This window comes from Schistocerca piceifrons, chromosome 2 (assembly GCF_021461385.2).
Source record: "Schistocerca piceifrons isolate TAMUIC-IGC-003096 chromosome 2, iqSchPice1.1, whole genome shotgun sequence".
Lineage (NCBI taxonomy): Eukaryota > Metazoa > Arthropoda > Insecta > Orthoptera > Acrididae > Schistocerca > Schistocerca piceifrons.
This window is the reverse complement of record NC_060139.1, coordinates 929,283,957-929,310,964: the sequence shown is the minus strand read 5'-3', so window position 1 is coordinate 929,310,964 and position 27,008 is coordinate 929,283,957. Positions and strand designations below refer to the sequence as shown.

The window sequence follows — 27,008 nt, the reverse complement described above, 5'->3', positions numbered from 1 at the left end:
CCTATGTTTTAATGACTGCCACTCCAATTCTCGTATCATGTCTGTGGTGCTATCTCCCCTATTTCATGATAGTACAAAATGAGCTCCCTTCTTTGTACTCTTTCAATGTCATCGGTCAGTCTCACCTGATGCGGATCCCACACGGCACCACAATACTCCACAATAGGGCGGACAAGCATGGTGTAAGCAGTCTCTTTAGTAGACCTGTTGGATCTTCTAAGTGTTCTGCCAATGAATCACAATCTTTGGTTTGCTCTACCCACAACATTATTTATGTGATCATTCTAATTTAGGTTATTTTATAATTGTAATCCCTAAGTATTTAGTTGAATTTACAGCCTTAAGATTTGTTACTTATTGCATAATTGAAATTTAGCAGATTTCTTTTAGTACTCAGATGAATAACTTCACACTTCTCTTTATTCAGTGTCAATTGACACTTTCCGCACCACGCAGATATCTTAACTAAATTATTTTGCAATTAATTTTATCCATCTGATGACTTCACAAGACAGTAAATGACAGCATCATCTGCAAACAATCTGACAGCTACTCAAATTGTCTCCTATGTTGTTAATATAGAACAATACAGGGCCTAAAACACTTCCTTCGGGGCAACTGAATATTACTTATGTTCTACTCTAAGGCTTTCTGTCTATTACTATGAACTGTGACCTTTCTGACAGGAAGTCTCAAATCCAGTTGCATAACTGAAGAGATATTCCATAGGCACACAGTTCGGTTAGAAATGAGGAATGGTGTCGAAAGCCTTCTGGAAATCCAAAAATAAGGAAACAATTTGACATCCCTGTCGATAGCACTCACTACTTCGTGAGTGTAAAGAGCTAGTTGTGTTTCACAAGAATGATATTTTCTGAATCTGTGCTGATTATGTGTCAATTAATTGTTTTCTTCAAGGTACTTTATAATGTTCGAACACAGTACATGTTCCAGTAATTTAGCAGATTACTCCTATTTTCCTTTTTGGGTGTGGGTGTGACTTGAGCAATAGTATATTGATAAAAAGTCCAAATATATCAATACCATATATTGCCAGGAGAATGAAGAAACAGGCTTAAAACCCTCTTTTGTGGGCAATAGAATATAGAATTTTTTGAAGGAAATTTTTCCACTTCACTGCTAACTGTTGATTTATTTTTATTTATATGAACAAGTCGGTCAAATTGCAGAAATTCCTTTCAAAAAATGGTTTAAAACTGGTTCACAGCAAACATCTTAATCTTGCAAAAACACATATTGTGCAACTGACACAAATAAATTACAGGTACCTGAAGTAGATATCAGTGTGCTCTCTCTCTCTCTCTCTCTCTCTCTCTCTCTCTCTCTCTCTCTCTCTCTCTGGATGAGATCAATGTTTGACTCTTCTAGGCATCCAGATGGTGCCAATCCCCGTGGCTCACTGTATTCCAGCTTTAGTTCACTTGATGGTACTCCTTGGTCTGGCAGTGTCTGCTTCTGTTTTCCAACTAAAATTTGAGGTTTGCCAGAACAGTGTCTTCAACTCCATATTCACTGAGCTTGTTTAGGAGTACCTCAAGAGGAATGCAGTCAAATGTCTACTAAGGTCAGAAAGTGTCAGTGCTGCTGATTCTTTTTTCTCAAAACTCTTAACCAAGTAACCAGACCCAGTGCTGCTGCTGCTGCTGCTGCTGCTGCTGCTGCAGTTGTAAATTTGCATTTTCAGAAACCATGCTGTGCATCTGTGAAGAGTAAAAATTTCAAAGCAATGTGATATTTGGTCTCACATTGCAGTTTTGATGACTTCAGTGAAGACTGGATTTATTGAGATTGGCCTGAAGTTTGCTACCATGGTTGGGTCATCCTTTCTATAAACTGGCACTGACAGTGCAAGTTTCACAAAGTCTGGAAATACATCAGGAGTGAAACACTTACTAGTTATTATAGTCAATGGTTCAGCAATTCCATAGATAATTTTCTTGAGGACACTAGTAAACATCCTGTATATAATCTATTATAATACTTTATCACCTTTATTTTTCCATTTTCTTCTTCTTCCATCTAGTTAATCATGTTGCATCTTTTGTCATTTATTCCAGCAGCTGCAGGGTCTATATTGAGGTCTGGGATTGTACGTAGCATTTTCCCCAATGCAATAATTAACTATTAGTCGTCTGGACTACACAAGCTTCAGGGAGAGGTGGTTTTCTTCCTGTGTTCACTGATTAAGTCCCAGGCTACCTTGCATGGTTTGTGAGTTCCTTCAATGAAGCTAAAATTGCTTTTCTTCTTGGCTTCTTCTACATCCTTTCTATAATGCCTTTTAGCTTGTAAATATCTGCTGTAGAACACGCCTTTTGCACTGAGAACTGTTGGTGTTTTATAATGATAATGTAATAGCAGAACTATGCATTTTAATTTTTTCAGTTCGTCTGTATACTGCAAGTATTCTTTCACACTGTGGCTGTGTTGTGACTGCTCTCACACTGTGGCTGTGTTGTGACTGCTCTCACACTGTGGCTGTGTTGTGACTGCTCTCACACTGTGGCTGTGTTGTGACTGCTCTCACACTGTGGCTGTGTTGTGACTGCTCTCACACTGTGGCTGTGTTGTGACTGCTCTCACACTGTGGCTGTGTTGTGACTGCTCTCACACTGTGGCTGTGTTGTGACTGCTCTCACACTGTGGCTGTGTTGTGACTGCTCTCACACTGTGGCTGTGTTGTGACTGCTCACAGGAATTTCCTGGTCTTCTGTGGCTAGATAGTCATTTAGCTTCTATAATCTGGAAAAATTCTGTAAATGCATCAGTTGCTGCCATTGTCTGCAGTCAAGGCTGCCACTTTTAAGCAGATACTGCTGTTGGAAAACTATTCAATGTTACTTATTTATTACCCTTTTATGAATACATAATTAGAATGCCAGGTAACAGTTGATTATTTTGGGCAGATATTGTTTGGTCAATTAGTGATCTCATATTCACGAGAACTTAGTTTTGTGATAAGTGTCAAGGCAGGCATAACATCTGGTTGGTAGAAAAAAAAATGCCCAAAACTGGCAACTAGCTTCATAAAATCTGTCTCCTTTGTGATCCCTTCATCAAAGTGTACACAGAAATCGCCATAAAATGCATTTTTTTTTCTTTAAAGGGTGTGTTAAGTAGCACATTGTATTTGGTACAGAAAATTTTCAAAGTTGCTATTCGGAGAATGAGACAACAATTATGTTAAGATATAATAACTTAAAGGCAGCCAACTCTGAAACCAGGTCCACAGAGTAGCTTTTAAATAAATTTCTTTAATATTGAATTTCCTGTTCACATACATATACACCGCCAAAGGAAGCAGTTGTTCTGTATCATGCACTTACCAAGTTTAGGTACTCGTTACAGTTTTAGTACTTAGCTTTCTGTGCTGATATTCACATACACACAGCATATGTGGCTTCGCTTCTTCTTCTATAAAGAATGACAACACCCTAAGACACTGTACTTCAGTACTTCAGCACTGCTTACAGCTATAAGAGTGATGTTCTTAGTAGTATGTGACCCATTTTCACTTAGCTGTTCTTGGTAATGTTTTGTCATGGAGGAGCCTGTTTCATATGGATACTGGTAATTTGTCAGAATAAAAAAAGCTTAAGCATATTTTTGAGCCATGTATTGACTGGTTTGTTTAATCTCACTACATAGTTTATGTATGTTCGCTGTGTATGTCACTTAGCACCATGTTTTTGTTTACTTGAGAGGTTACTCATAAGTATTAAGTCTTTGTATACATTTCTTTCAATTTTGTTTGTTTGTTTACTATTTGTATTTGAGCTGCAGCATTCTGTGTTGTTACATTGTTGACTCTCAGTACATTTTTTTAGGGAAATCACTTGCAAAATGCAGTGAACTATTATCTTCAGTTTGTTGTCTTGTGAACTCTGATGCACAGCACTTCACTTGTTTACTATTTATACTTCACCCGTGAAGTTCTTCATTGTTTTGTTCACCAATGTCTGATTTTTGTTTGATAGAATTAATTTTCATAAAGTCAACACTGTTGTCGTTGCTTTCTTCACTAAGCTTTTCTGTGCACTTTGATGACTGCAGGAAGTATTTTTCTAATCTTCCATTTGAACTGAGAATTGTTGGTTTTGTTATTGCCGAGTTGTAATTCATAGTTCATCTGTTAACTTGACTAGATTTTGGACTGACTCCAATAAATTGATGCAATTGTTTAACAATTATCTGGTTTTTCAGGTTCCTGTATTTTCCTCTGAAAAGTTTGATGCCAAAACTCTTCTACAGGCTTCACAATGGAACTTAATTTGCTCTTTTGAATACGTGGTATTCTCATGCTATTATTTAGCCCTACACAATCTATATCAAAATCCACACAACTATTTCAAAGCTTTCAACTGCTTTTTTGCACTTTACAATTTTCTAGATAATCTTTATTTTATGGCTACATTGGTATATTTTAGTTTGGCCTGTGGTGGGTAGGATAAAAGCCTTCACTTCAGCCACATGTCATCTCTTCCCTGTATTGTACCCACACACTTAAAATGAAACACTTAAAATTTGTGATGATAAATGTCTAGTTTCTTAATGACAGTAAAAATGAGTGATCACAATTATTTGTAAATGGTAGTATTATTATGGATAGCTAATTATATTAAAGGTAAATAAAATGAATATGGTCCTGTTAAGACAGCACACAACACTTCACTGATTATACAGTGTTCCTACACTACTTGTGAGCTTGTTGCATCCTTGGCATCAACATTACCACTGTCCTTTCAACCTTTATAATCATTCGCATATTCCCTCTCACAAACTTGATTCCATTAACATCTCTTACTTGCAGATTTCTGTCTCCAATACCTGCTCTGGACTTGTTTAGTTCATTTTTATGTATAATCTAAAACATTATGTTCAGTAACTGGAATGTATTAGGATTCCTAATTAGAAATGTTATTTTGCCCTGGCTTACACTTCGAGAGGGCATGAGAATACCACGTACTCAGGGATTCTAAATTCCCACTGTCACACAATGCTGCCAGTCTCTTTCCTGTTCTTTGTGTGTACTGGAGGTAAGGGTTGTATTGCCATAAAACAAACCGTACCTCTGGTGGGGATGATCAGATAAATTTCTAGTATCTATGATAACTGAAAGATGATGATGATGATGATGATGATGATGATGATGATGATGATGATGATGATGATGATGGATGTATCTGCCTGGCATCCTGTATTTCCACTGCCCCAGGCCCACTGCCTTTGTTAAGAGTCCAGTTTTGAATATCTTATTTGTTATGTAATACCTCATACTTAGCATATGTTACCTCACCACAACCAATATGCTGCAGCAATGTATCATCCTGTGATGTCAGAGGGACATACTCAGTGATACAAAAAGCCTCGGCTGGTGCAATACAATACACTCCTGGCAACCTTAGCATCCCTCACTATTTTAAGTCTTCCAAGGAGCCCCTTGAGTGCGAGCTTGTGAATGAATGGTGAATGACACTTATGGAATTCCATGCCCAATGTATTGTCTAACATCGAACCACAATATTGGCCGCTAATGGCAACCGGGGCAGAACTGGAGGTATCCAGTGGTGAGTACTGCATAAGGCTAAGAAGTGTAGCTGACTGCTTAGTCAACAGGCAAGTCAATATATTGCTATAGTGTTAGTGGTTTTGATACAAAGCAGAGCTAGGGCAACAATAAACAAAGCAAACATTATGTTACATCTAAAACGTCAGTTGCTGAAGTTGACTTTGCATCAGAAAAGTCCCCAAGGAATTTTGCAGAGTGAAACAGAAGTGGCAGATGAAATATTAGCATTTTTGCAAGATGCTGTGGAATGCATAGTGTCATATACGCTCAACTGTTCAGACAATGTACATAAGGAGTACAATGATGACAATACTTGCTTAACAAGTGAAGGTGATATTGAAGCAGATGAACCATGTAGTTAATCCCCTTTGTCAGACAGGGAGTCACAAATCCCATCTCCAGTGGGTACTAAAAATAACCTCGCACATGAAAGATAAATTGCAGCATAGAGAGAACATTTATGAACAGATTTTGAATAAGTATGCACCAGTATGACTGTAGTCTGTGAGACTAAGGATATTCAATGGAGGGTAAGGTACACTTGCTACAAAAACATTGGTGTTTCCATGTTTAAAGGATGCTTGATCCAATTTCCAGGATGTGCAAGATTGCAACCTCCTATGTTATACACATCAAACTGTGCACAACATAGATTATAGTGATTTCAAGGAAAGCAGTGGATGGTTGCCAAACTTCAAACAGTGCTACAGAATTGGAAGATGAAAGATAATGAAATTGCAAACAGTGTCAACTTGACAATATACAGCAAACTACAGAACTGGCCAGAAAATTTGTAGATGAGATAAACTTACATCATTCAGTAAAGAATTTGTTTTAAACTCAAGTGATTTGGGATATGAAAAGGAAATGCATATGAAAGGAACCATGGAAATTGCAGGTACAAAGATTTGGATCAAGCTCAACTAACATCAATGCCTTAATCACTCATATATAATTATGCTGACTGTTAATCTGGATGATAAATTGGCTAGAAAGTTATTTATTGTGCAGGGAGAAGTCAGAGGTGCCCTGCCCCTACGTTTCTTTCTCATGTGAGTGATCTTGCAAGAGCAGTAAACAAGGTTTGTCACAGCAAGCTAGAAAGGAAAAAGTGCATTAGAGAACTAAAACTGTGGTGTGAGCACTGCTTTTGGCCAGTAGATGGTCAAAATAACTTGCTTTTGCTTGATTCCTGGTCTGCGCGTAAAAATCCATACTCCTTTAGAACAAACTATCCATCACGGAAAGTGTGACTTTGCAATTCATACTATGAGACCAATGTAGAAATTCAGCCTTGTTCGCATTTCTGTACCTATAAAACATATTACCACACTATATGCAGCTACATCTTAAATGTTAGCCTCTTTCACAATAAGCTCCACGAAAGACTGTTTTGTGATCAACTGTAAGCCATCACATTCCATCAATTCTTGTTACACCAATATGGTTCCGTACGCATTCTTTGAGTGGATACCTAGCTGAATATCCTGCATGGTTTGTAACTCCAAGGAACTTTCCCTTCGATCTTGATGGTTTGAATCTTTGTGATCACTGCGGTGTGCCATTTTTTGTTTAGTATTCTTGGTAAAATTCAAGTTTTTTTTGAGTGTTTCTTGAATGTTGTCCATTTTGTGAAGTGTAATACATACATCCCATAAGAGGCTGGTCTCAGCATCTCCTGACACTGATGTGTTCCACTGCACTCCTGACGTCTTCCACTGCGCTCCTGAGGTGTTTGGTCAGTCACTAGCAGCTAATATTTTTCCTGTCACGATTGTTAAATCATCATTTTCAAATGAGCCTTACTGAAGACTGAATTTGAGACCTCGCACTCGAGGGGTTCTTTACTATGATGATGTCTGTCATACCAGGTGTAGCTGGTGAACCCACGTGCTTGCTGCAAAACCCACAATGGCAATCAGTATTCCATAGTGGTACAGTTTTGCAGCCTCCAGGGTTAAGTTAGCAGTGTCAGCAGAGGCTATTTTGTGCAATGTTTAAGAGGTCTTTAGGCAAGCTGTCTGTATGTGCTGAAAAGTTTCTTCTGTTATCAAGGAAAACTCCTAAATACAGAGCATGCAATTGGGCTGTTAACCAACCTAAAGATTTGATTCCTGTTTAGGATGAGTTTGCTTTTAAGCAGCATGTATGTAGTTTTATTTGCAGCTACCATTAATTTGTTGCCCCTGAGCCACCATTGTCCCTCTGAGTGTACATGGTTTGCATTTTCTTTGAGCTTGCATCTATTACCTCCAGAAACCACCACCAGGATACTATCAAGCCACAACTCTGTTTGCTTCATCAGCCCCATCCATCAGTTCATGATTGTCAGGTTCCAAAATATTGGCCCGTATATCAACCCTTGTGGGCAACCCTTTGCATTTTTTAATAACTTGTGCCACCCAGGAAACTATTAGACTGTCCAACCCTTCCAGTAGCCCATAAAATTTCAAAGTATTTTGGGATCCAAAGACATCTTAGGTAACTGAATATTTCGTGTGTGTGTGTGTGTGTGTGTGTGTGTGTGTGTGTGTGTGTGTGTGTGTGTGTGTGTGTGTCCATCCTCTCCACCCTCCCTTTGTAGTAAACCCATATTATATGGAATGTAGTACCTACATTAAGTTATCAAATAAACCGCCAGAACTGTAGCTTACGTGAAACCCACACAGACACAATGATAGTATCAAAAGCAATAAAAACCTTTCCCCACACAGGAAGAATCAGTTACAAAATCAGGCAACAAATGGCAAGAGTCTTACACTTTTGCCCTTCAAGCAAAAGAAATTACATTTACAAAACAATATTTGTATATTAGAAAGGCTAGTGAAATGTAAGAAAGGGCAAGTCACTGGCCTCCATAAAAAAATGTAAGTGTCAAGGAAAGTGCTATGATAGTAACAACAGACAAAAATAGAAATATACGCTTCTCAAGCATGAGCTGTGTTTGCATTTTTTGCTGTCAGCAGAATATACTGCAAATAAATAAATCTTCCAAAGTATTTCATCATCAAGTTGTAGCTTACATCACTGAATAGATGTGATTCGGCTGTTTTTACATCTATCATGATAATTCATGTCTATTGGTAACTTACTAAAGCACGGAATGCAAAAGTGTAGCAACTGTTCCATCAATTAAGTAGAAAATAATCGAAAACAATCATTATCCTTAGGACGCATGTGACTCTCACCGCTTGGAGTGCTAGGGTCGCTCTAGCTGTCAAATGGTAACAACTTTCACACTAATGTGTGTCATGACTGTATTTATTCGCCTGTGGCTTTAACGTTCCTCTTGCACTTGGCACAAACATACTCTCACAGGACGTCCGCTTTGGAACAGCCAAAAATGTTGTTAACCACTTCTAACTTGCAGGAAGATGTCACTTGTGATGAATTTTGAGTAAAATGTAAACATTTATCTTGTTACCATGTCAAAATTTGCTTCTTTTGCCAAAACATAGTGGAATTTACAGTCTCACCTCACTAACATATTGTGCAGACACAGGTGCTAGATATTTTGCAGTACTTACCAGTTATAGCTGAAGTAGATGAGTCACATTTTGGAAAGAGAAAGTACGAAAGGGGCCACTAGGTTGTTGCGTTTTTGTAGTAGTAGTTTCTGGAGCAGAATGTGTGCTGATGTATTAAGGGTTGTACCAAATTGGACAAAGGAAGTCTTGACATCTTTAATTTAAAAAAATGTGGTTGAAGGTTCTGTAGTCATTTCGGATGGGTTTGCTTCGTATAAGGGGTTGAGTGAAAGGGGTTATCATCATTTGCTCCTGAATCACAATATTCAGTTTAAAGATTATAAGATGGGGGCATGCACTAATACTATTGAGGGGTATTGGGGGGGGGGGGGGGGGGGGGGGGCTGTAAAATATGTTGTCGGGTGGGGAAATAAAAAGATTTCAGTGTTGCAAGACCAATCAGATGAATACTGTTGGAGGAAGAGTATTCCTGAAGGTTATTGTTTATTTCTTGCATTTATGAAAGTAGTCAGCAAAATGTAAAAGCCTCATTTTGTTAGTTAGGTGTTGGTGGGTCTGACACGTTTTTCTTGTTTTATGTTGCATTTTTTATGTTACTGTATTGTGTGTGTGCTACTTTTTCGGTTTCTCTGGAGTGAGGTTTTTTGGTCATTTTAATATTTTCTGGTTGCAATGGTGGGCCGAGGGGTATTGCTGTGTCTTTGCTAGAGTGTTTATGTGAATGACTCGTTTCATTTTTTATTATTTTAAAATTCTGCATCTGATTGAGCGTGGGTGATAGGAAAGAACCGATTTGGGTGGTACCTCATTCGTGCCTGGCAGTTTTTCTTATTACTTTTTTTATTAGTTATTCTGGATTTTGCTTCTTTCATTACAGTTTGACCTTCCAACATTATTATTTCTTGTAATGTCCTTACTTCATTCTTATCAGCTTCCATCTTTGATTCCTATGGTAGTTCGTATACGGGAAGTTTGTGTTTTCCTTTTGGATGTTTCTGCTACACTTCTCTTATTTTTACTGTCACTCCTGGTGTATTGGTTTTACTGAGTTATTTGGAGCTACTGTAGCTGGTGTGACTTTAGTGTAGTATAGTTATCAGTTGCAAGGTTTGGTCATTTTTACATTTTATTTCTTTACGTGTGCAGTAATGTGTGTAAAGATTTTCATTTTTTGAAAGTCTAGTCGTATTCTGTAGTTCACTAATGAGATCATTTTTAAGCACATTTCTGATATAAGATTTTTGCATAACAAACAGTAATATTGGAATCTGTAACTAGAAATGATTTCTTACATACGTTGCTTCTAGTTACTGATTCCAACTATTTGACAGTTCATTATTTAGATCATTTTTGTAGTACATATGGAAAATATTATATAATATATGCACTCGTAATTGCTCTCATTCTTATTTATTTCAGTCATCTTCAACTCGTTTAAATGAAATTTGCGCGTAAATAAGTCACGTTAAATGTATTTTATGGCATGCTACATTTGTTTGTTGAAGAGTATGATATGTTCCATTCACAGATTGTCATTGCAGCATCTTTGACCAATGACGTCATACGTAAGGCAAAGCCGACAGGTGGTATCGGACACTGGCAATGTGGCAACATTTTACAGTCCTTTGTAGATATATCCAGGTTGCTGGCTGTCAGCAACCAGGAAGAGTACTCTCTCTTGCAAATAAACAAACTTCAATTACAAAATAACCTTCAGTAATTAAGAACAATATAGCTCCTGTCACTGTCGTTTGAACAAGAGTACCAAAAACAGTCTATTCAAGGAATTTCTACTCCTGCCTGAGCGATACTCTCCTCCAGACCAATACTGGTCGCCACACCTTCACCGTTCCACACTACCTCCATATTTTTTTCAAGGCCGTATCACCACTGACACTTTATGTGTAATTACATGAATAATGTTAAATTAGGAAAATCGTAATTAAATTGTAGAATAACATGCAAAACTAAATTAATGGGGTTGAAGGGAAGAAATTTCCAAATTAAGTGTATCACAGTTGTTGCTAAAAAATTAAGCTGGTGAAAAGTGATTTTCAAACACGTATGACTGGGTGTCCAAAAATCTGCAATGCTGTACATAAAATTTACGACTGATATGGGAAACAAAAATACCTAAATAAACCAAGAAAAACAAAGATCACTTATTTGAAGAGCTACGTTACTAAAATGTGTAATACAACCAAGCCACTATTTATTTTAAATAAATTGTTGATATTGAGGGAAGAACATTGATACCACTACTTCTCATATTACTGTGCAGACAATGTTCTTGATTATTTTATACGAAAAGGTTCTATAAAGATTCAAAAATATTAAAAATTGATAGTAGGATTTTTAACTATTTTCTTTTTGTTCTCATGTGCATAATTAAATGCTAAAGACAAAAAATGGTGCTTAAAAGTATTGTGGCAATGAAACTGTCACTGCACTGTGTAATGAAAACAAAATGTGAACAAGTATTTATACATAACTTAAGACTGCTCATCTTTCAAAATCTTAAGAGAATTGCTTAACGTATGAGAAATGTAAGAAACTAGTATTAAAATAGTTTAAAGAGAATTGTAACATATTCTGGACCTTATTATGATAGTTGCCAGCTGTGATGAACACTCAAGATTGTACAGTGAAATAATAATAATATTGCCTTATTAGGCAGGAGATCCCATCTGGGGTTGTCTGATTGCCTGGTGCAAGTATTTTTAATTTGACATAACTTTGGTTCCTTGGGTGTCGTCAATGATAAAACACCATCGTCTCCAAGTGGATACACTCTCCGACCTGACTGGGAATTGAATGCAGGACCCCATAAGCTAGAAGCAGTGATGATAACCACTAGATCACTGTCAGCAGTAAATATACAAAACCACTGTCTCATAGACGTCTACGTTTAAGTTACAGAAACTCATTTTGAAATATTAAAGGTAAAGAAATTTAAACAGAACTGTAAATGAATCCCCCACTGTACATTTAATAAATTTCTTGCTTCTTATTGTAAAAAAAATAAACTTTCATTTATTAAGCATGATTTTAATTCTCCCAACAGCGATTCAGAAACCTCTTGGAACTAATTTAAGAACTCCAACATCACTGTGGTCTGGATATGGCTTCAGCCAGTCCAGTCCAACACCAGAAATGAAACCAAAACACAATGGACTTCTCCAGGTAAGCATTATACATCAAAAGATGTTAAAATACACCATTACATTAAGCATGACTAATAATTAGATTCCAAACTAGGATTCTGGTGATCTGGACCCATGGAAAACAAACAACTCTATGGTATCTCCAACATTAAATTCGGCTTCAGACTTCAGCAGTACATTATTAACTGGTGAAAATGGACTGATGAGTGCAAGCAACTACCTAGATTCTGCACCCACATCTGCTGTGAATCAAATTGCAGGATTGAAGACAAAGGATATTGCTTCACTTCTAACATCCATTGGACTAGAAAAATACATTTGTAAGTTATGGTCATTCTCTAGTCCTTAGTAAACATTTGTAAACATTTTGTAACTGATTTGATAGGTTAATATGTGGCATAGAATTACTTTTGCATGTAACCATAATTAATAATATTCAATCCTCGATGGACTTGCCTAGCACTTAAAGCAAATTCAGAAGCCCTTGTCAACAAGTAATACCTAGGCATCTGATCTTCAATACATTACCACCAAGGCATAACAGTCAAGCTGCAATTGTCTTCACAAGATAAGACACGGATCCATGCTATGTTAATATTCTGAAGAACATAATCATAATCTCACACCTTCTCTTAGAATTACCTGGAACAATCGAATAATCAGAATTGAAAGAGGATAACTAGTATCCTCTAAACTATATTCACCATGCCTAACAGAAGTTGAAAGATTCTGAAAATTGGAACATGAAGAAATAAGTTTTAATCCAGAAATCTTAATCATCTTCATTTCATGAGTGCCTATTGTATTGTCTGTGCAGATGAATTTAAACATAACTTGAACTTAATAGTGAAAGCTTGAAATTAAGTCTGAAAACCAGCTACTGAATTAATCTATAACAAACAAGTTGAAAATAAAATGATGTAAATTAATAATGAAGTCTTACAACCACTTAGTTTTTGTATTTAAGGCAGTTAGAGAACACGAGATAGATTGGGAAAGAAAGGGGAGTAAAAATACATTTGAAATCCTTTCAGAAAATTTGTTCACTGAATTTAGCTAATAGCATTTCTGAAAAGAACAATGCTAGTGTAGGTTCAGAGCTCTGTCAATGAGATATGGTCCTAAAACACAAAAGCCCATGTAAAAACTTGGGTTTCCCAGGGAGCAGAAGTCTGACAACAAATATTGAGATGAGAACGACCATTTGGATCAGGGAACAAACTAAAATGGAAGACGTAATCATGACATGACTGTAATGGGTATGCAATGTAGGTGCGTAGTTCACACAGACCAACAGTAGACATATGGATCAAGGAAGTTCAGCATTTGATACAAAGAGAGAAAAAGATAACTAATGGAAAGTGCATAATTAGTATTAGAAAATGTGGAAGACCAACATTGTGTACAGGTGATCATAATAATGAATGGAAAGGTTGAGAGAGAATTATGTAGTAATGCATCTCAACTGGCTCATTGAATATTTACACATTGTACACACTTTGCGAGTCATGATCTAGCATGACATAAAGGTTATGTTACATGCTGCATTTTTCATGTACCTCTGGATGATGGATAGTGTAGTTGATCTCGATTAAAATGCACAGACTTACTTATTTTTCTGGAGTCAATTGCAAAATAAAATGCATACCAACTGGCTAGTATTGAGGAGTGAAACAAACTGATATCTAAATCTAGATTCCAGAAGGACTACTACACTCAAAATGAATTCAGAAATGCCATTGTCCAAACCCGTGCATTTGTGTGACCGCATACAAAAGCTGGCTGAGTGACTTAGTTCATTTCAACACTGCTTAATTTGACAGTGTCATGCACCAGCTCAGTTAAGAATTTCAAATAAGAGGTAAGATAACACTTCACTGCCTTGTTGAGTCATGGACCAGTTGACTGGAAGATACATGAGACAGATTGTGCTGAACATTAGGACAGTCACCTTCAGACAAAACAAATAATGTACATGCACACCAACTTGTTTCTGACCTTGTCAACAGCTTAACAGTTAAATGGTTGGTGGAAGGAGCATGTGCAGTAACAAGAGTGTGTACAAAGTAAGATGACTTTTTTCTAAGTGGATGCTTCATCATTATTTCAATAAAGCCATTCATGCTCCCACAATCTTGTCCATCAGTCATGATCCCCCTTTATTCCTATAGTCCCAACGTATCCATGCATTACATTTCTCATATATCATACTGAAATATTAAATAATGGAAAGTCCAAGATGGAATAATGACAACTTGGAAAGGGCAGGTTGCTGCAAACCCCATAGGGCAAGTGTTGTCACAGATGGGCACAATGAAAAACAATGCTAGTAATAGTTCAGCTTTTGGAAAGTACTTCAAAACTTGCACACTTTGTTAATGAGTCGCACGCTTTGTTAATGACTATCGCACGCTTTGTTAATGACTATCGCACGCTTTGTTAATGACTATCGCACGCTTTGTTAATGACTATCGCACGCTTTGTTAATGACTATCGCACGCTTTGTTAATGACTATCGCACGCTTTGTTAATGACTATCGCACGCTTTGTTAATGACTATCGCACGCTTTGTTAATGACTATCGCACGCTTTGTTAATGACTATCGCACGCTTTGTTAATGACTATCGCACGCTTTGTTAATGACTATCGCACGCTTTGTTAATGACTATCGCACGCTTTGTTAATGACTATCGCACGCTTTGTTAATGACTATCGCACGCTTTGTTAATGACTATCGCACGCTTTGTTAATGACTATCGCACGCTTTGTTAATGACTATCGCACGCTTTGTTAATGACTATCGCACGCTTTGTTAATGACTATCGCACGCTTTGTTAATGACTATCGCACGCTTTGTTAATGACTATCGCACGCTTTGTTAATGACTATCGCACGCTTTGTTAATGACTATCGCACGCTTTGTTAATGACTATCGCACGCTTTGTTAATGACTATCGCACGCTTTGTTAATGACTATCGCACGCTTTGTTAATGACTATCGCACGCTTTGTTAATGACTATCGCACGCTTTGTTAATGACTATCGCACGCTTTGTTAATGACTATCGCACGCTTTGTTAATGACTATCGCACGCTTTGTTAATGACTATCGCACGCTTTGTTAATGACTATCGCACGCTTTGTTAATGACTATCGCACGCTTTGTTAATGACTATCGCACGCTTTGTTAATGACTATCGCACGCTTTGTTAATGACTATCGCACTCACATAACCAATGTCTCTAGACACACCAGTATTTGATTTAGTCCATTCTTACTTAACATAGTTCTGGTCTATCTAATGTCCAGAATAAATTTAGACATCTAAACTTTCTCTACTTCCATATATCAGTATGACCTACCGTGAAGGGAATAGCGGTTTAAAGAGAAACAGTTGCATACATTACTAAGAGTTCACAGATCAGTGCCTTAACTTGCGTTACAAAGCACACATTATAGCTGCTGCTGCTGCTGCTACTACTACTAAGGTTTCAGGTTGTCATGTTTCTAATTACTTTCTAGAATAAATGTATACAAACTGCCTTCAGCCTAAAAAGAATTTTTACATTTTCAGGTATTTTCACTAACCAAGAAATAGACGTTGACATCTTTCGTTCTCTCACTGAAAGTGATCTCCGAGAAATTGGTGTAACTGCCTTAGGAGCTCGTCGGAAGTTGTTACTTGCAATTTCAGGTACAAATAAAACTAATTTCATGAAATATTTGACTTAAGAATCAAAAAGTTGATTTCTCTTCATTGTGTGAACTAAAAGACTGGATGGCTAAAGTTGAATTGTTATTTACTGTTGTAACATATGACCCTTCAGCTGGAAAATCCTAATGACTGGCCAATAATTTGGTAAAAAACTTAGAGGTTAGGCAATGAATGAGAGGCTAAACACCTTGGAAGACAAGATACTGCTTATATTGATATACACATATAGTAGTCATTTACAACAAGAGTAGTATGTGGAGTTGGAGAAATTTTTGGTTTAAGAAAGTCTTTCTACAAATTACTCAGTTTTGCACCACAGTCATGACTTAAATTGTTTTTGTTTTATTGGAAACCTCATTCTCAACACTCATTCTTAAAAGGAATGACTACATAAGTCAACATAGGTAATGAGGGTAACCACAAACCCACATTCTCAGTGTACTTCATCGGCTTGTGTACACTGTTAAATCTATAAACATGCATGGAAGTGTTATGGAAAAGTTAGACCATGCTCACATATTGCATTATGGCAATAAGGGTTCCTAGCATGGGAAGTTGCCCATGGGATTACCATATACAAAGGCAACCAAAATATCCAACTTCTGTCATGATACAAAACAGTGGTCTCTCTCAGGTGTCATCCATAGCTGACACCAGTTGACAATTGATACTTAATGGTTACAGGCCATAAATACACATATGAGAATACAACAGGAGTATGCATTGCCTTTCTGGAAGCAGCTGGGAAAGCTGTGTCCAGTCAAATACTACACAATCATCCCTCCTTGATTAATTTGGCTTCCATTATGAACAGTTGTATAAACTCACCAGCACTTACACTCAGAGGTAGTGGACAAGGGGTCAATTGGAATGGAACATGGATCAAAGGCATCAGGTTCTCTTCATTGAAAAACACAGGATGGGGCAAATAAGTGGCCCGCAGAACAGTGTCCTAAGGTACAAAGAAAAACAGCAGAGGAAAGGAAATACAGTACTAACCTGCCTGAAGCAGATGTTTAAAGTGAACACCATTCACATCTTTGTAGTTTCGGGCCCCGGTCAGCAGGTTGCTGGAGGCAGATCAAAGCTAGACTGCTGGAATTGCTGCAATCTCATCCAAAATGTTCGGCTGCAGTTTGTCAAGACTGAGGGTTATTGCAAAGCACTTCAGACTTCAGGGATCCCCACACAATGTAATTGTACACCGACAGATCTGGTGACCTGGGGGCCAGCTCTCGCCATAACCAGACTGACCTCTGCTAACTACTGTCAGGCTTGAAGATTGTGTAAATGTGCTACAAGGTTTGGCCAGTTGTATGAGCAGTTGCTCCATCCTGTTGGAAGTAACAGTAGGTCTTTTAATGTTGCCACAAATGATTTCAAAATGTTGGCAATTTAACATGCCAAAGTCAGCTTCTGATCATAAAAGGTGGGGCCAATAATATGGTGTGCAGACATTGCACACCAAACCCTAACCTTCTGACCATGCAGTGGTGTTTTGTGGAAGTTAGGCAGTTTCTCTGCCACTCAGAACCTGTGATTTGATATAAACACTCAGGTGAAATTAGGCTTCATCAGACATCACAAACAGATCCATGTCCAAATACATTCATTGTTACCTCGGTGAACAACCAATCACAACACTAGAGGTGCTGAGGAGACATCTGCTGTATTTAATGCATGAATGACACAGACTTGCTAGAGATAAATATGCAAGTCCTGGTGGAGTATTTGTCCACATGATCAATGTGACATGCTGGACTGTTGCAAAAAGCATTGCGCTGATTTGGTAGAACTCTGAAGCATTATCTGGTGAACTGCGCCACATTTTCTTTTGTGTGGCCTGTTTCAGAATGTTATTTGACTTGCTCAAAACAGATCTTGTCGGGTGCCATTTTCAGACTAAGTGCTGCATGGCACTCTTTGCTGGCACTTTGACACTATTAAACTTCTCAGAAAACTACTGACCACACTGTTTCCATGATTTGTTGTCACATAGGTTTCTGCAGCAAACCCCACTGTGAGTACCATCCATTGTCTGTCTCTCTCTCTCTCTCTCTCTCTCTCTCTCTCTCTCTCTCTCTCTCTCGCTCTCTCTCTCTCTCTCTCATATAAATGTCCTGCCCACTGGGCATTGGCTCACTCCACATCACTAGGTGGCACACTACAGTAATTTACATTAGGCAGCTCTGTCCAATCCACAGGATAGCTCTGGGAGAAATTGAAGTATTAGTAGAGGATCCAGAGAAAAGCTACAAATTCAAATGCTTCAGCACTGTTAGACTGTGCAAACATGATCTTCCTTATTTCTCTCTGCCACTTCTTAATGACAAATTTTTGCTTGGCTGAAAAGAAGATACAATGAAATATTATTGGATGTCACTAGAGTTGCAAGTTTACTTTTAGAGGACCTTCTGTAATGAAAAAGTCCCATTACTGCAACAGTACTAAAATGAGAGTTTGTAAACAAAACTAAATGTTATGTCTACTAATGTAATTTTTTAAAGTTTCTCTGTCTTACCTATTTACAATAGTTTCTTCCTCCTACATGCACAGTGTGATTTTCTGCAAACTTCACGATGCAAGTGCAGAACATATAAAGCAACAGTTTGGTAACAATTAAATTCAATCCAGATACCCCAGGAAACAGTTTACTAAAGGGACATGATTGCCTTACAAAACTTACGTCCAAAGAATAAAAGTATACTCAAAGCACTTGTGAGTCAGAATCTTACAACGAACCTTTCACTGAATGGGAATTTCTTTCTGCTCTATCTTCTTCTCATGATACGGCCCCTGGCCCAGATTCCATTCATAACCAGCTGCTTCAACATCTCAGTGCTCCACAACGGCACCATCTTCTTCGGGTGTTTAACCGTATCTGGCTCCAGGGTGACTTCCCTTCTCAGTGGAGGGATAGCATTGTGGTTCCTGTCCTTAAGCCTGGTCAGAACCCCCTATCTGTTGATAGCTATCGGCCAATTAGTTTGACCAATGTTGGTTATAAGTTACTTGAACGGCTGGTAGCCCGTCGGCTCACTTGGGTCCTCGAATCTCGGGATCTATTGTCCCCTTACCAGTGTGGCTTTCGAGAGGGACAATCTCCAATTGATCATTTGCTTCGCTTGGAATCCGCAGTTCGGCAGGCTTTTTCCCAGCGCCGCCATTTGGTTGCAGTGTTTTTTGACCTTTGCAAGGCCTATGACACGGCCTGGCGCCATCACATCTTACTAACCCTTCATCAGTGGGGTCTTCGGGGCCCACTCCCGATTTTTATCCGCCAGTTCCTGATCCATCGGTCATTCAGAGTTCGAGTTGGTACTGTTTTTAGTTCTCCACGGACCCAGGAGACGGGCATCCCTCAGGGTTCTGTCTTGAGTGTCCTTCTTTTCCTCATTGCTATCGATGGACTTGTGGCCTCTGTCGGTCCCTTGGTCGCCCCTGCCCTGTATGTGGATGATTTCTGCATTTGGGTTAGTTCCTCCTCGATGCCATCTGCAGAACGGCAGCTCCAGGTGGCTATACGGCGTGCCTCTGCATGGACCCTCTCACACGGGTTTCAATTCTCTCCTTTAAAATCGCGGGTGGTCCACTTCTGTCGCCGTACTACGGTCCACCCTGATCCAGAGCTCTATCTCGCTGCACAAAGATTGCCTGTGGTTCCACAGTTTCGTTTCCTAGGTCTTCTTTTCGACAACAAGCTCACTTGGCTGCCCCATATCCGACTCCTGAAGGTAGGATGTTTCCGTAAACTCAATGTCCTTCGCTTCCTTGCCCACTCCTCCTGGGGTGCGGACCGTTCCCTCCTCCTCAGTCTTTATCGTGCTCTAGTTCTGTCACGTTTGGACTATGGTTGTCAAGTTTATGGTTCAGCTGCTCCTTCCACGCTGCACGTGCTGGATCCGGTCCACCATCGTGGTGTCCGTTCGGCCACCGGTGCCTTCCCTACTAGCCCTGTTGATAGTCTCCTGGTTGAAGCTGGGATCCCCCCCCTTTCTGTTCCGCGGTCCCAGCTTCTGGTGTCTTATGCCCTTACTATCCGTTCTTCTCCCGCTCATCTTTCCTATTCTATCCTATTCCCAGACCATGGACGTCGCCCGCCTGACTCCCGCCCTCGGGCGGGTTTACCGGTTGGGCTGCGCCTTGCGTCTCTTCACCGTGATTTTCGGCTTCCTTCTTTGTCCTGTCTTCCTCGCTCCCTCCCCTCCACCCCTCCTTGGTTAGTTCCTCGGCCTCGAATTCGGATGGATCTCCGCCGCGGTCCGAAAGATTCCATCCCCCCGTTGGTGTTCCGTTCCTTTTTCCGCCAAATTTTATGGGAGTTTCGGGATGCTGTTGTTTTTTACACTGATGGCTCTAAATCTGCTGATCATGTTGGGTATGCCTTCACGTCCTTTGTTGGAACGGAAAATCATCTACTGCCACCCTCATGTGGGGTGTTTACTGCAGAATTGATGGCAATTTCCCGGGCCCTTACCTTTATTAAACAATCCCAACACAACCGCGTTTTGTTATGTACGGACTCGATGAGTGGCCTTCTTGCTATTGACCGGTGTTTTTCGCGCCATCCATTGGTCTCTGCCATCCATGACCATCTCGCTGATCTTCACCGTGCTGCTTGTTCCATTGACTTCCTATGGGTCCCGGGCCATGTGGGTATCCCGGGTAATGAGCTCGCTGATCGTTTGGCTGGGGGAGCAGTTACTTACCCCCCGTTTTCTGTAACCCCTCCTGCAGCGGATTTACGGCTTCACATCAAATCCCACTTTGCACAGTCATGGGCCAATTCTTGGGAGGCTACTCCACTGTCTAATAAACTTCGTGCCATTAAGGTGAATCCAGGCCCATGGCGTTCTTCCTTTAGCCTCTCTTGCAAGGACTCGACCACACTGTGTCGTCTCCGCATTGGCCATACCAGGCTGACCCATGGTTTCCTTTTGCGTGATGAGCCACCCCCGCTATGTGGTTGTTGAGCCTTCCAGTCAGTGGCCCACATTTTGGTTGAATGCCCCCTTCTTTTGGCTCTGCGTGCTAAGTACAGACTCCCCCACACTTTACCTTTGATGTTGGCTGACGATTCCCGGATGGTCTCTCTGGTTCTAGGTTTCCTCCGGGAGAGTGGTTTTTATTCTCAGTTTTAAAGTTTTTAATCTCCCTCTGGTGTTGGGGCAGGGCGGTGAGTGTTTGGGTGTCTCCCACTGTAGGCAGTGTTCAGAGATTCCCGATTCACCTCCCTGACCGGAATCCTCTTTTCTTTCCCTTTTACTCTGTTTTTACCCCTTCTTTTGAGGCTTGGTTAGTTTTTCTATTCCCATACGTACTTTCTGCATTATAGCAGTTGTACCTTTTAAGTCACAGGTGGTCTTGCCTATGCTGCTTCAGCATAGTGTTGGGTTCGTTCTCTTGCCAACTTCCCTCATTTGTTTTTACTAATCACAACGTGACTGCCCTTTTACGTTTCCCCTTTATCCGTTTTATTTTTCTGACTATACTGAGATGTCTCGTTAGCAGAATGGAGTCTATTTGAAACAAGGGACTGATGACCTTGCTGTTTGGTCCCTTTAACCTCAAACAACCAACCAACTATACTCAAAGCCAGGAATTTTATCCAGATGCAATAAAGTTAACTGGCTGTGAAAATCACATTTCAATAAACCCTAAGTTCCTTTCACAACTAAAGTCTAGTTAATAAATGTTTACCTCATTTTTACTTCATTCCTTAATTAAGGAATTTTATTGGCAGAGCTCAACAAACGCCAGAGCCCATTCTCTGGGAGTGCGGCCCCAGGAGCTGAACGTAAACTTGGTTCAACAATAAATAACAGTCCAATAGGAGATAAATGGTAAGAAGATATACCTACTACTATTAAAAAAGGTGCAATAGCAAGTGTGTTGATGGTTGGAAGTGGAGATAACCAAAGAAGACTGACATGGTTATGCTTTGTGTGTTATATGGAATTCCATTATTTGTTTATTGATGATCTCAGTTGCCAATAAGAGCTTAGTGTTCTTGTTTCGCAAGTCAAAATGTTTATGCATGACAGTGTGCAGCACTTTTCTTTTATTCATTGCTAGTCTCTTTTTTACCATTATCTGAGTTTGTTAGTCAGCTCCAACAATTTAGGATTTTCTTCTATTGCAGTATTTTAATGAGATTGAAGTAATGGAACTATTGTATATTTGTCATGCATATTTTATGGTGGGAAGGGATAAGCACTACTACTCCTGCTCTCTGGATTTAAGTTAAGTAGGAGGTAGTTGTGAATGTTGAATAAAGAAGATAATTATTGTATATCAATTTGTTAGCTTCATGTAAGCACAAAAGCACTAACAGTAATGTAGTATGGAATTGCAAAGTGTTTTTGTATATTTAATTACATTGAATACTTCCACTGTTGCAACAAATGCATGAAACTGGTTTTCTTACTAACATATACTGAAATTTATTTTATATAACTGATTTTTTAGAGTTTGATTTCTAATTTTTATGAAATTGAATAAAATCTAAGTACACTTTGTGCTTACTGTTGCTGAAAATGACAATGAGTTTTCTTAAAAAAGGACAGTCAAAATTTTGTAATGAATGACTGTTGAAACTGCAAATTGATGGAAACTTGCCTTGGAATTTCTGTTAGTAAGAAACATAAAATGTATAATTTTTTTCTGCATTGGAAATTGAGCTTAAAATTGCCCAAAGATAATAACATGGGCAAGGGAACAATACGGTTGCAAGAAAGACATGTAGATAATAATCTGAAATTAGAAAGTTTTGTACAGTAAGTACTGACTCAAAAGTTCCCATTTTCTTGTAGTTAAGTGATGAAAATAATACTAAATTCTAAAACTGTTGTAATAGTCATACAAATTTTACTAAGATACTTTTTTAAATTCCACAAAATATTTTTTAAATGTGCCTACAATAACTAATTACCAAAGAAATTCCTGGGGCCTAACTTGCCTATTTAATACACTTAACTTTGAAAATGAAGAGTTTTCATATTGTGCAATCCTTGACTTTCTAAATTTATGTATAAAAAAAATATCCTTTGGCCTCCAATAAAACATAACTTTTTAAATTTGTTTTAACTTTCAGTAGTACTGTTGAACCATCAATGTGATATTAGGACCATGACCGATATATTAAACTAAATTTTTCATTACAGAAAATATTTTTTAAAAATTTGAGATCTTTACATTTTGCTTAAATGGGCAAATTGAGCTCAAAATGTAGGTGTATTTTTGAGGCTGAAGTGGAACAACATTCTGAATATTGTGTTAATACTAAAATGCTAATATTTTAACAGCAGTATAATGTCTGTGATACTGTTCTTGTTATGTAAATGTGTTCATCAGAAATATTATTTTATATATTTAATCTTGGGCTTGTTTTAAAATTATGAATGGGAGTTAACAGGATTTCCTTAGTTAATTGTGACTATAATATGGATCCATACACAAGTTACGTACACATCTGAAATAATTTAGTTAAAAGCAAATTCAATTTAGGAATTGTGCTGCAATGTATTACAGGTCAAACATGTAACTAAAAACTGTGCAAAAGTCACTGAAAACAACAATACTGCAGCTGTGAACAGAAAAATTCAAAATGTTATGAAAGTTTCCAAGCTAGTTCATTATTCAGAGTATTATTTAATCAGTTTGTGCAGCACTTGCTACTTTATTAAACAAAGCAGAACTGGCATATCTGAAAGTCTCTCAATTGCATTAGTTTTTGTGGCATACTACATAAAGGACTCACTCATCAGCTCATAAATATTCCTGGATCTTTCAACCGAATTATAGACATTACAATTACACTAAAATTTTATAATCATTTATTTCACTCTATAACTGTCATCTAGGGCTTCCATGTAATTTCAGGTTTTTACAAGAGGCCCATTCCTCTAAATTTATCTAAACCATGATAACATAATATTTAATCAAAGTTATCATTAAACCAGACCGGATACATTGCATATAGAATAAGACAATAGTGATGTAAAAAACAGGTAACCTGTAGCCAGTGCTGCTTATCAGGGACTCTGAAACAGTGTGTCAAATGGCAATTGATTTAGAAATCAGTTTAGGATTAGCACAAGTAAATCTGTTACTGTAAATGCTGCAAAGATGTGGACTGTAAAAGCACATGAATTGAAGTAGAGAATGTTTTGTAAAGTTATAAATGTATAAATTTTTGTTACTGTTGCTATTATTATTATTATTATTATTATTATTATTATTATTATTATTTAGAGAATTGCAAGCCCTGGCTGAAGCTCTGTTTTTACGTGTTCATTTTTATAAAAATATCTCCATGTAGGTTATGAAAGACAATACAGGGGAAACTAGCATTTTATGTGAAAAGATTATTTTTACACCATTGCCTGTGCCAAAAATATTTATTACAACCAAAGCTGTCCCTTCTAGCATACCTGCTACAGGAATCCTTCAAAAGCAGTTCTTTGTTGTTTTTTTTAGGAAAAATGCCTGTGTATAATGAAATTTAGTATTCCTCCCCCTGCCCCTCTCCACAGCCACCCATACTGCACAGTTTTTTAGTTTCTACATAGTAAATCAACAATTAAAAAGCAGTTTAGGCAAATACAATTTCCATGTTCAGAATACTACAAATAACTTATACAAATGACTAAATTCTAATACACTAAAAGTTCTAAAGTTTTCCAGGTTAAAGAGATTAAATATTGATACAGAATGCCACTCTGGTTGGTGAAGGTCAGTGATTACTGACATAGGTACAGACAAATTGATATTGTCATATAGTGTGCTGGAAACACAAAACACCAAAGTCCAACTTTGCTTTTATAGTTACTGTAAAATGCAGTTTAACTACACACAAAAAATACTGTGATCACATCTTTCTCTGTTGTTCCTGTTATTATTATTATTATTATTATTATCATCATCATCATCACTACTCTCATTACTATTATTTACAACTAGCCTATGTCTTGTAATAGAAACATTCTTCCATTAAATGTCCAACATGATCATTGGAATTACTCTTACTGTTTCTTGGGAATGTCCAGTTCTGTTTGCATGTATTACCATTCACAAATACATTGTGGTGATGCTGCCTTAGTATCCCCTTCACAGTACTTTGTCTTTTTCTATGGTCCCTTGTTTTATCACCATTCATTATTTGTAACTCATGTTTCTAGACCAAATTTGGGTCTATTCAGGAACACTAGCTTTTGACATTTTGGGATTCATTTGATTTTGCATAAACAATAACACTGTAGATCATCCCTCACATAGTAGATGAATGTTATTTTCAAACAAAATACAATTACAATGTGTGTTTCCAAGTGCAACAACAGTAGTAAATAAAATTTAAATTTTTAACGTCATTTGTCAGTGTAAATGTGTATGTGTTCAGTGATCTTTCTTAAATTATCCAATAGTTGATGTGAAGAAATAAATTTGGCCCATGCTTTGGTTCTACATTAATACAAAACACAACATTCATTCACTTTGCATCATTTGACACCAAAATCAACAAATGTTTTGTAAACATAGTTCACACAAGCTTCAGGCAAACTTGTCATTGAAACATGAAAATAAAATTACTTCCACAAAATTCACAACTAACAAATTTGTTTGTCTATTACTTATTCACATACGAGTTTTTACTTGCTAATGAATGTAAATCATTCTACCTATATTTTAGATTTTAATATTTCAGAAACAAATGTTGTTTGAACCTTACTCAAATATCAAGCTGTGCCAAAATTGAAGTTTTTAAAAATATTTTGCAGAAAAGTATTTGAAAATGTTCTTGCCTACTCAGGCTTATCACCATAACTTCAAAACTGCCACAACAGTGTAGTTTATTTTTAATTAAAGATAGCCTGGGAAAACCATTTTGAACATAGTTCTCAGTTTAGTGCTTCAGTATAAAATTAGTTCAGTAAATAAACTAATGAAAATGGCCCAGTTTGATGAGGTGCAAATCACTGCTTCCACAAAGCAGTCCCTTTGGGTAGTCAAACTCCTATAAGATGCTTAATAGCTAGTTTTATATCAACCCTAATGGTTGATAAATTGTTTGATATGTTCATCAAAGTACATAATAATCGCTACAAAGTAAATAATCAGGTAGCAACTTCATTAAAATCATATTTTGTACTAACAGGTTAGAGATGAAATGCATTAAATTAAAAAAAAAGTATCTCTTAGTTAGGCTACTGTCCCACTGGGTCTGTACCTCTTTAAATACCACTTAGAGTTTATACTCACATATAACACATTAGTGAGAATGTATGCAAAGAATATTACTTTATTCACAAAAAATTTTAATATCCCTTTCATCCTCTATCCAGTTTTGCATACTGTTAATGCAGTTATTCTCTTAAGAGATTTTGACTGCATTGTGCTGAAAATTATCCACCAAATTGTCCTTTAGTGTAAATACTGGAAAATTTAGACATGCTGTCCAGCTCCTTTATAATAAATTATAAATTGCCAAAGCTTGAAGTTGAAGCTATTTTTTTCTTTAGACTAACAGACATCTTTCCTTGAGATATGTAGTGATCTGTAATGACAAATTTAAGTATCAAAACCTGTTGAATTTTTGTCCTCTAATGTTTCTGTGTTTCTGAAGTCAATGTTAGATTAAATTTTTTCTGTGGTCATGTAGTATATACTGTTGGTGCAAGTGGGTGTAATGTTTGCATTTCTAGATAAGCAGGAAAAGTTTGTACAGTGGTCTAATAAGCACTAAGTTTCCCCATTCTGATTTAGGCTTTCCGTGGTTTACCTCATCCTCTACTGGACTGCTGGGAGCTCAGTGATATAAACTATTTCTGCTTCCTAAAAAGTGCAAGTTAAACATTTAAACATTCCTGACATCTCAGATGATTAAAAGTGACTATAAGACATTCTTGCTCATTAGTAGGTGTTACGGTCAGTAATGTACTCTTAATCTCCCAATTTGTATTGGCATAGTCAGTCGGTTACAGCCCTAAAGGTATCATCTTATCAACCTTTCCTAAATATGTAACCTGAAGCCTAATGCATTCTTTAAATGTTCA

General features: G+C 37.7%; 1 protein-coding gene across 1 annotated transcript in view; it reads left to right on the top strand.

Moving 5' to 3' along the window:
* Nucleotides 1–21,804, top strand: part of LOC124775999 (protein bicaudal C homolog 1-A) — a 135,932-nt gene extending 114,128 nt beyond the window's left edge. The window contains 3 exon segments of the mRNA XM_047250840.1: nt 12,143–12,562; nt 15,817–15,936; nt 21,701–21,804. Coding sequence (XP_047106796.1) covers nt 12,143–12,562; nt 15,817–15,936; nt 21,701–21,804 — 644 coding nt within the window.
* The last annotated feature ends 5,204 nt before the right edge of the window (nt 21,805–27,008 follow it).